This window comes from Nycticebus coucang, chromosome X (genome assembly GCF_027406575.1).
Source record: "Nycticebus coucang isolate mNycCou1 chromosome X, mNycCou1.pri, whole genome shotgun sequence".
In the NCBI taxonomy this organism is placed as follows: Eukaryota; Metazoa; Chordata; class Mammalia; order Primates; family Lorisidae; genus Nycticebus; species Nycticebus coucang.
The window spans coordinates 130,574,007-130,588,833 of NC_069804.1; the positions used below are offsets into that span (position 1 = coordinate 130,574,007).

A 14,827-nucleotide genomic window follows, 5' to 3' on the forward strand; every position below is an offset into this window, starting at 1 on the left:
TTCCCCACGGGCCAGTGAGGCCTGGAGAAGCTTGAAACACCATTTCATAGCAGATGAAATTATCCCAAGTGCTCGGGCATCTGATAGCCCAGCTCCATGTAAATGCTGAGTGGCTCTTGAAACACATCTAAATATAACTTTAGGATTGGTAGAGCAGGGACTGAGCTCTAGTTGGGTATGATTAGGCTCCATTTGTTCCATTTATCTCTAGTAATGTTAGCTCGAAGGAGAGGAAAGGCAAAAGCAAAAGGAAAAGAGGTAGGGAGAAAAATAAAGAAGGGTTATTGTTCTCTGCTATCATGGCTGTAAGAAAATTGCCTTCATTTTTAAGACATTTTCCTTCCTATATACATTTTTCAGGCATAAATTGTAAATTCCATATTATCCTTATGTGTTTTTTTTTTTTTTTCAGTAGAGGGAAAACTCAACAGTGATTTTTCTAGCTAAGAGCAATCCAAGCTAAGCACAAACATCCAAACTCCTTGGGCCAGGTGTGAACCAACAGGCCCAAAGTTGGGGGGAAGCTTGTCCCCAGGGTCCAGACGTCTCCCTGCCTGGAATTTGTATTTCCCCTTATTGGACCCTATTTTTCTAAAGCAGCAGCACTGACTATTGAGGTGACTGCAGGCAACCCACAGAGCTGACGTCTTATAGACGGTATCGTGGGGCTGCCAATTTGTCTGAAAATCTTTGTTTTTCTGAGAATCATTTTTCACTTCCTGGAACAGAACCAATGTTTAAGGTAATGGACCAGCAGACTTGAGTCCTCAGAGAGGATTTGGTCTCGATCCCATCTTCCCATCTCTGCTGCCACCACCCTAGATTGAATCATGTGGCCAGTCACCTGAACTATTACAGGAGGCTAAGTTGCTCTCTGAACCCTTCCTCCATCCTGCCTCCAAACTGTTGCCAAGTGAGCTTCTAAAATATGTTTCTTTTTTTTTGTAGAGACAGAGTCTCACTGTACCGCCCTCGGTAGAGTGCCGTGGCGTCACACAGCTCACAGCAACCTCTAACTCTTGGGCTTATGCGATTCTCTTGCCTCAGCCTCCAGAGTAGCTGGGTGAGCTTCTAAAATATGTTTCTAATCATGTCATTCCTACTGTTTTTGAAAGACCTTCAAGTATCCCATTTATATGAACTACTATTGAATAAATAAATTGGCCCTATTTGTATTAAATCCCCCATTATCCTGCTTCCTTCTTCATAGCCTTCACCACAATTCTAATCTAACTTAAGGGTATTCTAGCTCATTGTCTGTCTCCCCATCCATTGGAATGGAATTTTCATATGAGCAGGTCCTTAATTGTCTGTCCCCCAAACAGTGGCTGACATGTTAGATAATAAATATTGGTTGAATTAAAGACTCAATAAATCTAATTCTAGTAACCATAATGAATTCTTTTTTTTCACAAATGAATTTTATTTACTTTTACGATTACAAATGTAATACATGCTTGCTGTAGACAATCTGGAAAGTACAGAGAAATAGAAAGAAGAAAATAAAAAACACCCATAACCCCACCACCTGAAGGCAAACACTGATCACGGTTATGTTCTAACCATCTATGCCTGTCCAGAGGCCAAGCCCCTCATTAAGAGTGCTGGCCATGAAGCACAATAGCCAAGAGCAGTGGGGGCAATTAACAACTGAGGGGGTTGCCCAGAGGTCAGAGCTAGAGATTCCACACTGAGGGATCAGACAAGAGTCACAGATCAAGAGGTCAGAAGCTGACAACACAAGAGCAAGTTGGGTCACTGTAAGAATGTAGTGAGATGGTGCTTGGCAAGAGTTTAAGCCCACTTAATCACATGGTACACTGGCAATAACCATTAGCCATTACTATCACTATTATTATGGCTCAAAACGAATGGTTCAGGATGGAGACTATAAGCAGGTCAAGGGCCCTGGAGACCCATTGTAGGTGCTATGAGTTGGGATATATAGGGGGAAGTCTAGTGGATTCAAAGGATGGTATAGGAGTGGGCATCACTCTCCTTATAGGCTCCCCTGCCAGGTGTAAAGGAACCAGGGCTTCCTCAAGTTTGCCTGCTGACACATGGCAAGACACTCTAAGGTGTTTTTGAGGTAGGACATGATTTCTCCTGCCTAGACTTCTCCCTGGACCAAAAACTAAAACTGGCCTTGATGGTGATGGGGGTTCAGAACCTCATACACCATATGCTCTTGTAGTTCACACTCTGATTGTCAGGGCAGGTCACAGGCATGTGGGTGACAAAGAAGGTCAAGTCAGCCAATTGAGAGATAGGGTGGGATGTCCCTGGTGGGGGAGGCTGAAGGGTGAAGGCAACAAGGTTTATGATGTAGATGAATGGAATGGGTCCAGGATCCAGTCCCAAGTTAGCAGCTGAGTCAGATATCACAGGAGAAGAGCCAAGGAGCATTACTTGTTGGTGGGGGGCTTCTGATGGCCTATGCTCTGTCCAAGGTGGTCATGAAGACCCTCTTGGGGGTCTCTGTGCTCTTTCAGGTAGTAACAGCGTTTTGGAACATGCTGGTGCTGGGAATGAAAAGAAGGAACAAAGGTAAGAGCCACATTTACTATGACATTTAAGTTCAGTGACCTAGCAAATCAAGGAATCCAGCTAATTTATCTCACTCATATAAAGTGTGACCAAGGTCTCGACTAGCCGAATTCCTTAGTTGCCTGATTCTACAACACATGTGGCTGTATATGGGTCCCAGTCCCCAAAAGAAGATCCCTCCCTTAGAATTGGACTTGGAACAAGTAGAGAGTTGGGACTGAGCCTAGTCAGTTCCCTCATACTCAGATGACTTAGTACTTTAACCACCCCAAGCCCTCAGTAACTTGGGCAGGACATGGCTCCCCAAAGTGATTAATACACCCCTAAATAACTGCAAAGCCATACTGGCTCAATGCCTACCCCTTCCCTCTTCCTGATTCCACTCAAAGAAGCAAGGTGTATTCCCCACCATCACCTCATATATTCTGCTCAAAAACCTTAAGTGTCCCCCCCCATTACCTCCTCTGTCTGCTGCTGGGAGCTCAGTTCACTTTCCATGGCTGCCTCATTATTCCGCTTACAGGCTGTCGACAGACCCTGGCTTGATTTGCCCAGGGAATCCTTCTCTTCAGCCAGCTGGCACTCAGTATAGAGAGACCTATCTATCAGTTCCTTTAGGCTGCTGGCCACCTTCAGGAAGATACGACCCATTTTGGTGGCAACAGCTTCTGAGAGTCCTTCCAGAAACCTGGTCCGTAGAATGGCATCAGACCAGGACAAATGTCGTGCCAGCAGTAGGAAGTCAGTGGCATACTGCCTGACTGACTTCTGGCCCTGCTTAGGATGACAAAGAATAGCGCTGAGGATGTCTATCTCAGACAGGGAGTCATATAAGCCCTGGGATCTGCTCAGGAAAGATTTATCATCATCTGAGAGGGGGTTTCCTACCTCCATCTGCAAGATGGACCACCTCTCTGCTGCCCCCAGATGAAGGGACACCAGAAATGCCATTTTCTCTGAATCATCCAAAAAACCCTTCATTTGCTTCTCCTCGTCAATTTCCATCTCTTCCTCCTCAGGGCACGAGCCCCGGGCTGCTTCCTGCTCTTCTAAGAGGTAATAGAGTGCTGGAGTCAACATTCCAAAAGATGGCACTTCCTTTGGTGGTGGCTTCCTAGTTTCAGGGGTTGTGGCAGTCGCGTGAGGTGTGGGATTTGATCCAGAGGCGGTGGTGTTGACATGAGAAGCACCTGCCTCTCCAGAGTCTGTGGCCTTGGCTTCCAGAGTGGACATCATCCCAGAGGCTGTCTGTGGGATGGATATTCCCCCTGTGGCTGGGGCCCTCATAAGCGGCGTGGACATAGCTCCAGAGGCCGTGGCTGTCATTTGTGGCATGGGCATCCCTCCAGAGGCTGTGCCTTTCAGTAGTGGCGTAGATATCATTCCAGAAGCTGAGGATTTCATAAGCGGTGTGGACAATGCTCCAGAAGCAGAGGCTTTCACTGGTGGGGTCATCCCTCCAGAAGTTGTGTATGTGGTTTGTGGCAGGGACATCGATCTGGAGCTTATGACCCTGGTTTGCAAGGTGGACATTGCTCCAGAGGCTGTGGTTTTCATTAGTGGCATAGACATCTCTCCAGAAGTCATGGCTGACATCAAAGGCATAGGCATTGCACCAGAGGCTGAGGATCTCATTAATGGCTTGGACATCCCTCCAGAGGCCATGGCTGTCGTCTGTGCAGTGGACATCTTTCCAGAGGCTGGAGCTCTCATAAACTCTGTGGACACAGCTTCAGAGGCTGAGGGTCTCTTTAGTAGTCCAGACGTGGTTCCAGAGGCTGGAGCTCGCATGGGTAGTGTGCACATGTCTCCAGAAGCTGTGGGCATCATCTGTGATGTAGATGTCATTCTAGGGGCTAAGCCTTTCACCGGCAGCATGGGCGTCCCTCCAGAGGCTGAGGCTGTCATCTGAGGCATGTTCAGAGTTCCAGAAGCTGTGGATCTCATGAGCAGCGTGGACTTTGCTCCAGAGATTGGTGCCTTCATCTGTGGCATGGACATCATTCCAGAGGCTGTGGCTGTCATTTGTGGAGCAGGTATCGCTCCATAAGCTGGGGCTCTCAGAGGTGTGGCTATCTCTCCCGAAGCTGGAGGGTACATTAGTGGTAGGGATATCTCTCCAGAATCTGAGGCTCTCATTAGTGGTGTGGCCATCGCTGCAGAGGCCCTGGCTCTCACTATTGGTGTGGACATCATGTCAGAGGCTGGGGGTCTCATTTGCATCCCCCCAGACGACATGGATCTCATGACCAATGTGGACATCCCCCCAGGGTCTTGGGTGCTCATTGACTGATTGGGCATCTTTCCAGAACTTGTGGCTCTCAGGAATGATGTGGGCATTGCTCCAGGACCCGAGGCTCTCATTGGTGGCATGGACATAGCTCCAGGGGCTGTGGCAGTCATTTGTGATGTGGATATTGCTCCAGAGTCTGTGGCTCTCCGTAGCAGTGCAGACATGCCTCCAGAGGCTGTGTCTGTCATTTCTGGCAGGGACAGAGCTCCAGAGGTTGTGTCTCTCATTAGCGGTGTGGACATGGCTCCAGAAGCTGTAGTTGTCATTTGCTCCACAAACATTTTTCCAGGGGCTTTGGATGTCATTAGTGGCTTGGACAATGTCCCAGAGGCCAGAGATCTCATTGGTGTCATGGACATCCCTCCTGAGGCTGTGTCACTCATGAACAGAGTAGATGTTGATCCGGAGAATTTTGCTGTCATTGCTCCAGAAGCTGTGGCTCTCGTTTGCTGTGTCAATGTCAATCCTGACGCTGTGCTTTTTATTTGTGACACGGACATTGTTCCAGAGACAGGGGTTCCCGCTTGCAGCGTGGACATTGACCCAGAGGCTGGAGCTGTCAACTGAAGCATGGACATCGTTTCAGAGGCCGTGGCTGTAACTGGTTGTGTGGACATTGTTCCAGAAGCCATGGCTCTCCTTAGTGGCATGGACATCTTTCCACAGGCTGAGGCCCTGGTGCGCTGTGTAGATTTTGCTCCATTGGCTGTACCTTTTCTAAAGCCTGTGGGCATCACTTCAGAAGTTTTGGCTGTTGTTAATTGTGTGGACATCACTTTAGAGGTTGTAGTTGGCATTTGCTCTGTGGATGCTGGTACAGAACTTGTGACTGTCATCAGTGGGATGGCCATGGCTACAGGAGCTGGGTCTATCTTTTGCAATGTAGACATATTTCCAGAGGCTGGAGCTCTCATTAGCGGTGCAGACACTGCTCCAGAATCTGAAGCTCTCACCGATGGTGCAGACATCATCCCCGAGGCTGTTGCTGTCATTGGTGGAGCAGACATGATTTCAGAGTCTACATTTTGTGTTACCCATGGGGACATTGCTCCAGAGCCTGGGGTTGATATCAATTGAGTAGGCATCACTCCAGAAGCTAGGGCTGTCATTAGCAGTGGGGACACTGCTTCAGTGTCTGGGGCTGCCTTTGGTAACGTAGACATTTCTCCAGCATTTGGGACTGACAGTAGTGGTGTGGACATTACTCCAGAGCCTGGAGCTGACATGAGCAATGAAGACATTATTCCAGAGTCTGGGTCTGACATGAGTGGGGTGCATATTCCCCCAGAGTCCTGGGTGCTTGTTGGCTGGGCTGATGTATCTTCAGAAGCCAGGGCTGACATTATCAGGGAGGATATCGCTTCAGAATCTACGTCTGACATTAGCAGTGAAGAAAGCTCTCCAGAGGCGAGAGCAGTCATTAGCACTTTGGACATTGCTTCAGTGTCTTCATCTGTAATTTGCAATGGGGACATGGCTTCAGAGTCTGGAGCTGGCATTGACTGTGCGGACATCCCTCCATAGTTTATATCTGGCACTAAAAGTGGGGATATCTCTCCAGGATCTGGTGCCAGCATTAATGGTGTGGACATTGCCTCTGAAGATGAGGTGTTCATTATAGGTATAGACATCGCTCCAGAGGAAAGAGTTGGCAATGCCAATGGTGAGATCTCTGCAGAATCTGGTGCCATTAGTGCTGTGGACATGATTCCAAAGTCAGGAATTGTCATCATCCCTGGAGACATTAACCCATAATCTGATGTGGACAGCAATGGGGACAGTGTCCCAGAATCTGAGGCCGGTGTCAGCAATGGGGACAGTGCCCCAGAATCTGAGGCTGGCGTTAGTAATGGGGACAGTGCTCCAGGGTCTGAGGCTGGCATTAGCAATGGGGACAGTGCCTCAGAGTCTGAAACTGACATTAGCGGTGGGGACACTGTTCCAGAGTTTGGTGTTTCCATTGGAGGTGCAGACATGGTGTCAAAGCCTAGAGATGTTGTCAGCTGCATTGAAGTCCCTCCAGGGTTTGAGGCTGAAGTTGAGACTGTAGGCAACGGGACATGAGAATGCAGGCTTTGGACCTCAGCTCTGGCTTCTGGCACTGGTCTCGAGAAGGACATGCCCCTGTTTTGAGGGTCGACATTTTCCTTCCTCATATTGTCAAGTTGCAGTGAACGTAAGGGCACTGACATATATTCCACAGCCACAGGACAGTGTGGAGGGAGCCCCTAAAGTGATGACATCAGGGGTCCTGCTGAAACCCAAGTGGTAAGAAAATCTGTAAACAAGAAACAAATTTAGAGGTCAAAAATTAACATCATGCATTCATTTACACAGCTATGATTTAATAAAAAAAATCAACATCAAGTAGATGTTGGTAAACAAATGATTCATGATGGAGACCTGTTTTATATGTTGCCAGGTATGCGGTATTGGAGACGGGCCTATCAGATTAAAGAAGCCGTGTAGCTATGAACAACTTTTGAGCTGGAAAAAATATCCCTTCTGTCTCCATCCTTTTCAAACCAACCATTCTAGGTACACAGCACAGCCTCTCCAGCATCCTCAGCAGCCCAGGAGTCTGGCAGTACTCGAGTAAATGAAACAGCAGCACCACCTTCTGGCCATATGTGAGAAGTGCAGGTCCCTGGCTACTATGTTCTATCCCACTGTTGCACTCACGAGATCGCAGACCCCAGATTCCTGCCTTTTTTCCCAGTGAGAAAGCCCTTTGCACCAGAATAATCATTAGTTCCTAGGGCTCACTGAATCCTGCCAGTGGTTCAGATCCCACTTTACTACTCTTATGGCCCTGAATGCCCTCAGGAAAAGGAAGCATTCCTTCCAGATCAGATTTATCTGATCAATGACTGGGAACAACATTTTATGAACTGAAAATCCTGCTTATTATTATCATGATTATTATTCATCACCACCCCACCACTACTGCTACTATTTATTGCTGACTTATTTGCCAGTCACCGTACTTTAGGCAACTGTACGCGACTGCCTATAATGTGCAGGCCTTTATAAGCATCATTCCATTTGTTGTGTCTTACAACATCTTATGCAATAGGTATTATTATTATTTCCATTTTATGAGCTTTCTCAGATTAGCCAGAGTGGAGGAAAAAATGAGATCACTGCAACAGCAACAAAACAACTATTTTTGACTCCCACCCTTTCCTGGAAGGTGCCTCGTCTTTGGTATCCCTCGAGTCGTATTCCATTATTTCTCTGAGATCCTAGATCATGGCTTGCTTGAAGCCCAGTCTATAACATGTACAGATTTCAAATGCTTCTGATGAAATGGGGGTGGACAATCCCAAGGTCTTACGGCTCCAGTCCCGCTGCCATGAGAAGCCCCCAAAGGGGCTCTTTGACACACAGCTTGGAAACTAGTGCAAATATTACACAATGTTGACATGTCCCCATGGCCTGCCCATGCCAAAACTGGAAGACTTGCTACTTTGAGACAATGTTACGAAAGTCATCAACCCAGTGACACTGTACCTTGATGATAACAATGGCAACAAGACTAGCAATAGAAATACCAGCAGTGAACACTGCTTGAGCAGGCACTAACTGGCAACACTCTGCTAGGCACTCTGCTAAGCACTGACATCATCTTATTAGGTCTCCACAGCAACACTAAGGGATTTTGGTAGTATTCTTGCTTCATCTTACAAATGAGAACATTCAGGCCCAGAGAAGTTTAACAATTTGCCTGCAGTCACACAGCTTCCCGGGTCCTTCCACCTCCAGAACCCCCTTCTCTCCACCACTGTGCTCGGTCACATTACCAAGACCCCTTCCTCTATCTCCAACTCTGAGACGGGGTGTTGTAAAGGAAATAGTGCCCCCCTGCTGGCACCTTGGTGATTATAGTAATTGGTGCGATGGGAAAGATGAGTCAAAAGAGGAGTCACAGAACTCTACCTCTCAGCTTCAGAAAAATCCCTGAACATGCCAGTTTCCCACCAGGCAAAACCCAGAAAGATCTTACCTTGCCAGTGACCGAGAAAAGGGAGAGAGTATCTTTTGTGCCCCTAGCGCTTTTGGTCTGGCCAATTGACTTATACCCTGTGCCCAACCAGTTCATTAAAGTAAGACCCAATACTAGCAGCTGTTCTCTGCAATCTCCCTTAGCTATCCCCTGCCACGCCCCCCTGCCCGCCAGCCAGCCTGCCCGCCCACCCGCTCCACTGCTCCTGACTTGCTACTGCTTGCTCTGTCTCTCTGGTCCCAGATTCCTGCCTCTATATAGGCTCTGACATTTGCCTCTGGCCGCCTTTCACTTGACAGCCCTCCAGAAGCTCCGCTTTAACACTTGGCCTATGCAGCTCCACCCCTCTTCCACTCTCCCCCAGCAGTCCCCAACAGTCCTACCAGCCTACACCCCACTCCACCGTGCCCACCTCTGATGGGACTAAAGAGAAGACACAAATAAGGAGATGAGACTAAGAGGGTCCTGGCTCAGGAAATGAGACATAGGCCCTCTGTGGCGGGGCAGACACAGAAGTGCTGGGGGCCAGACCCTGCAGCTGGTATGCCATGGTAGCACAGGCAGGTGCTTGGAGCGAAGGGAACAGGGGCCAGAGATCCTGCAGAGCGGCATCAGAAATATTCCAAGAGGTTCCGGTGCAGAGAAAGCAGAGCTTCAAAGGATAGCCAGCAGGGCCTGGGAAGCAGACACCTTAATAGAGCCCTGCAATCGTGATAATCACCAAGCCAATTTGCCCCAGGGTCAGACACATGGAAGGGAATCTGGCAACTGATGTCCCTGCCACAGGGCTAGGATTCAACAGCAAGGCCCCATGGATTGCAGACAGCTGGCAAGAAAAACACACCTGTCTCGAGCACACCAGGTGAGGGCTTGTTCATAGAAACAGGGCTACAGCCTGCTTTCTAGAACTGGAGCACAAAGCCAGAGTAGAAGTAGCAGGAAGGTTGACCAGAGTCCTCCAGCCTTCTTGAATCAATATCACTTCTTCAGTCTAAGGGCATAATTGGTCCCTGAGCCCTGGATAGGGCAAAGCCTCCCAGTGAAGTTCAAGTGGCCCAGGCATAGGGAAGCAGAGTTAGGAGGGGGAGGCATTCAGGTTGTTATAAACCAATTAGCAACCAAAAATAACTGAGGGCTTGAGTTAAGCCCTGCACATATATCTTTCTGCTCTCCTCATAACACCTGTAAGGTAGGCACTGACATCATTCTCATTTTACGCACGGGGAAATGTGCTTAGAGAAGACTACGAGACCAAGGTCACAGAGCCAGTAAATGGCAAAGCCCAGATTAGAGCCCCAGTTTGGTTCCAAAATCACTGTCTCTCTTTGTAACCAGACAAGTGATTCAAAACTCAAAGTGCTCTATTTACCGGCCCCACCCCCACCTCCCACACCACCAAGCAAGGAGACTTTGTTAAAACAAGCAGCTAAATCATTATAGTAATAATACCAACTAACCCTGCTTGAACTCTTCCCATAGGCTAAGAATGGTGCTAAGGGCTTTTCTCCAGCATTATCCTATTTGGTCTTCACAACTACCCTGTGAACTAGGTCCTTTTAATTCTCAGTATCCTTACAGGTAAGGAAATGGACCCTCAGTGACCAAAAGCATACAGCTCTGTCTTACTCCAGAGCTCACTACAGTAGACTACTCAAAAAGAAAAATTCCAGTCACTCTCTATTCTTCCCTAAACCAAAAACAGTCACAGAAATCCACTCTATTAACAACAGCATCATAACATCATCATCGTTGTCGTCATCATCATCGTCATTCATATCCCTACCATTCACTGTGCTGGGTACTGTGTTAACCATTTATCTACATCATCACACTTGATACTCACAACATCCCTAGGGGCTAGGGACTATTATCTCCTTCACTTTCCACATGAGAAACCAGAGGCACAGCAAGGTTACCTAGCTTTCCCAATGTCACACAGCTACCAAGCACTTTATGTAGTTTCTGTTCTAACATAACCATTTTGGAAATAACTGAAATGCCTCATGCTAGAACATAATTCATTTAATGATTAAATGAATCATGCTGCAGCTGGAGCAGTCACTAATGTAGTCCCTGAAAATTATATTCTAGCGTGTACATAATGATCTGATTTTTATAAAATAGATGTGTAGGGTTTTGCCTAGAAAAAATAAAGTCTGGGAGGATATAGACAAAAATGTGAACAGTGACTAGGCTTGAATGGTGGGATTTGAGGGGATTTTCATTTTCCTTATCTGTCTTTTCTTATTTGTCATAATGGACCCATGATACTTGTGTGAGAAAATAATAAAAGTTAATTTTCTGTGATCTAGGGTTATTTTCTATCTGTAGCCCTTTCCACTCCTTCCCTGCAAGCTCACTCTAGGGATCCCAACATCCCCTACCCATGCAACCTTTATCCCCCAACAAGCTTATCAGTTGCACCACTAAGGTCTTTGGTCAGCAATGACCTCTGACAAGTGTCTCCAATGACTGGCTTTTACTTTGTATTTTTTGGTTTGCCTTAGAGAAACAATTTCTTGATCCTCTTTTATTTATGTTTAATAGAGTAATCTATTTCTGTAAGTACTCTAAAAATATATACTCAGGATAAAAACTTGAAATCTTCTGTATAGATAAAGCTGAAGTCCTCAGACTACCCACCCCCCATGTCTGCAAGTCCTATTCCTCTGCCTGTTCACAGTTGGGTGTGTTTACTTCCAAACTTTTTCTAGCTGCAATGGCATTCAGAGTTCATATCATGCAATTGCTTGCAAAACCCAGTGTGTGCAAAGAGCTACAGTTAGAAAAACATTCTGGCACTGGGCACTCCAGGGTTCCAAGTTCTGGCCCATTGAGACCATTTTCATCAGCTTGCTTCTAAGGAGGCTACCAAGAGAGGGTTGCATTGAGGCATAGACTTCTGCTCTATTAAAGCCAGAGTCTCTAGGAACACGGAGAAGGGAGGCCTTCTAAGGAAAGAAAAGCCCAGCAATCGCTGCTTAGCATCTCTCGGTCCTTCACGTCCCATCCAGTCTGCACTGATCAATACGGCTAGGGGGTGGCATGCTCCTGCCGCCTCACAAAAGGTAATTGAGTTTGGGGGATTGCAGGGCTAGCTGCTCAGGGAAATAAGCATAAACAAGAGCTGATTCAATATGTCAACAAATAGCTTTCCAGCTGTTGAAAATAAGCCTTGCCTAGATCCTCTCCCCCAGCCCTAGCAAACAGGCACCCGGATAACTGAAAACAGACAAGCAAAGGATAGAGCAATACCTGGTCTACTCCAGGGTTCTCTGCCTTTCCTGATACGTCAGGAAGGAGAAATGATCCCTACTCCCTTGCTCACTAACAGCCCTGACACTTAAAATGCCCACCGGCTCTTTAGAAATAAAGAGGGGAAAAATAGCATTTGCTGACTGTTTACTATGCCAGGCACTGTGCTAAACGCTTTACATACATTATATTATTTATTGCACAATAAACCCATGAAGTGGGCTTTTTACCCTCATTTGATAAATCAGCTAAAGAACTGAAGTAGAGAGAAATGAAAATGAAGTTACTTACCTTGGCTCTCACAGCTGAGAGGGAGGGAAGCTGGGCTTGTCACTCGGGTCTGTCTGACTCAGCTAGTGCTCTTAACTCACGGGAGAGTCACACACCGTCTTCAAGTCTCTGAAGGGCTGTCATATGGAAGAGAGGGTAGGTGTGTTCTGGGTAGCTCCAAAGAAAAGGATTTGACTGTTAGTTGGGAATTACACTTTCATTGGATGCGCTGCAAACTCCCCAAACAACATGTATATGCATGTCCAAGTCTATAGGGAGAAGAACATTATAAGAAGAGCAAACGGAACTGTCTTGCATTAGGTGCCGTCCTGAAGGATCTGTGGAATCAGAGAGAACAGGAGGGATACCGGAAGACTGCAAATGGGCAGTGTCCCAATTTTCTTAAATAAGGAAACTACAGACCAGTATACTGTAAACCCCAGAGCTGTAAGCTTGATGTCAATCCTCGGAGAGATTCTGCTGCAGATTATGAAACAGGTAATTTATAAGCACTTAGCACATAAGTGGCAAGAGGAGGTACTAGAGGTACTAGCAGAACTCTCAGAATAAGACCAGGTTCCTAGACTTGCAGCTGTTGCAAACCCAAAAAATCGGGGGACTGACATTGGGTTGCCAGGTTTTTCTTTTTTCAAGTCAAGGCATTAAGAAATAGGACCAAACAACCCCACATTGTCATTTCCTAAAAAGAAAGGGCTTTCTTTCAATACCAAAAGAAAAGGAAATCAACAGAGAATAAAGGATAGTAAATGAAACAGACTTCTCTTCTCTTGAGAAAACATTCACTATCTAGCCCTCAGGCTTCCTCCCTGCACCCTGGACAGTTGCAATTGTCCTCCCTGGAGGCAGCTTCCTCCCTGCCACCCTGGAGGATGGCCACTTGTCTAAGGACCTGCTTTGGGGACTCACTCAGAATTAAAATATCAACACAAATAAGATCAGAGACCTATACGACAGGAAGTCTTTCTGGCTAGGAGAGAGAAGAACAGAGTTTGACCTTAGCCTAAGCGAGGATGTTAACACAGATAAAGAAAGTGTCCACCGCAATGGACTGAGAGAAGTAAAAGTTGCCAAGTGTGGATTCAAGCCCTGCTGAGGCGGGACTTGGCCAAGACATTTGACCTGTGTCACCCCTTGGACCACACGCATCTCTTGTAGGAATAAGTGTCTGATGCCATTGAACATTTGTAACACAAAACAGTTTGGGACTTGAGGCTTTCTGAGCACCCTTCAGACTATGACTCGGTCTTCCCAGTGAGAGTTCCTAAACACAGAGGAATTCAATACCAGCTGAATACCACTGCCAGAGTGGAAGTTCTGCAACAACCTAGACAGAGTTCTCTAGCCGTGACCCTCTCCTCTTCAGCATTTTTCTCAATGGGGTAACTAAGGGCATGGATGGAATTCTTATACAAATTCTGCAGGGCTGAGAAGAACCTCTATGGGTATTAGCCTAACAACTCAGTTTACATTTTAAGTTTCATAGTTTACAGTGTGCCTGTTGGCACTTTTCTCATGTTCTTTGTTGTCAGTGCACTGAGTTCCTACAGTCTGTGCTCCTGGTGGAAAATGCTTAGTGAGCACATACACTAGCTAGGAGCTCTGTACCCACCCCAAAGAGCAGATAGGATCCTCTATACAACTGCTGAGCCTTCATCTCAATCCCATCATCGTCCCCAGACTGACTGGGGTCAGTCTAGACTTCCTTGATGAGAAAAGAGAACTGATGGCCCCTTCTTTGCAGAATTGGCCCCATTTCCAAAGCAGTGGTGGACTTCAAATTGGAGTTTGACCACATCTGTTGACATTGACCCTATTTCTGAAAGTGTAGGCCATATTCCCTAAAACTGCATTTCTGAAAATAAAAGCATAGTGAGGAAATCCTTGCATCAACTGCAGCCTGAGACACCTTAAAAATGCAGATTGCAGGGCAGGAAGGGGCTTTCAAAGACTCCATAGGTGTAGGGTGGGGCCCTAGGAACCTGCATGTTAACCCAAGCGATTGTGAAACAGTCTAGAGTTTAAAGAACCACTGCCACTGGGGTTCATATGCCCAGTTTTAACTTCAAACAGGCCTGGGCTCAAACCCCAGAACTTAAAGTTACTTCAGCTCAGTTTCCTCATTGCAACACAGGGATAATAGTGCCCACCTCACATGCTCTTTGGATATTTAAAGCAAAACAACCTGTGTAAAGAACTGGGCACATAGCCGAAGCTCAGTAATCTCTCCTGGTCCTCTGTGTACAGCTTCTGCCCCTGGCGCCAACTGCTCACTCTTTCTAGGTGTAGTATGCAAACTCCCCAAGAGAGACACTCTCATTGGCCCGAATTTAGTCACCACTGTACTTCTTGGGCAGAGCTCTCATCCCAGGTCCTTCATAGGCTGCTTGCCAGCCCATAGAGTGACTGCTGAGGGATCAGATGCCCTCTCCTGGCTC

The 14,827-nt window shown here is 46.9% G+C and overlaps 1 protein-coding gene across 1 annotated transcript; it reads right to left on the minus strand.

Annotated features, from left to right (window-relative positions):
• Positions 1-1,404: 1,404 nt before the first annotated feature.
• RTL9 (retrotransposon Gag like 9) lies at positions 1,405-12,503 on the minus strand. The gene is made up of 3 exons (XM_053579949.1): positions 12,393-12,503; positions 3,007-7,118; positions 1,405-2,522 (listed from the first exon to the last, which is right to left on the minus strand). Exons 2-3 carry the CDS (start codon positions 7,030-7,032, stop codon positions 2,406-2,408), a joined length of 4,143 nt encoding a protein of 1,380 aa, XP_053435924.1. The 5' UTR covers positions 7,033-7,118; positions 12,393-12,503; the 3' UTR covers positions 1,405-2,405.
• Positions 12,504-14,827: the final 2,324 nt, after the last annotated feature.

Coding starts and splice junctions, on each gene's coding strand:
- RTL9 (XM_053579949.1), bottom strand. CDS start 7,032: ATGTCAGTGCCCTTACGTTCACTGCAACTTGACAATATGAGGAAGGAA. Junction 2,523..3,006: donor CCCAGCAGCAGACAGAGGAG/GTAATGGGGGGG, acceptor TTTCATTCCCAG/CACCAGCATGTTCCAAAACG.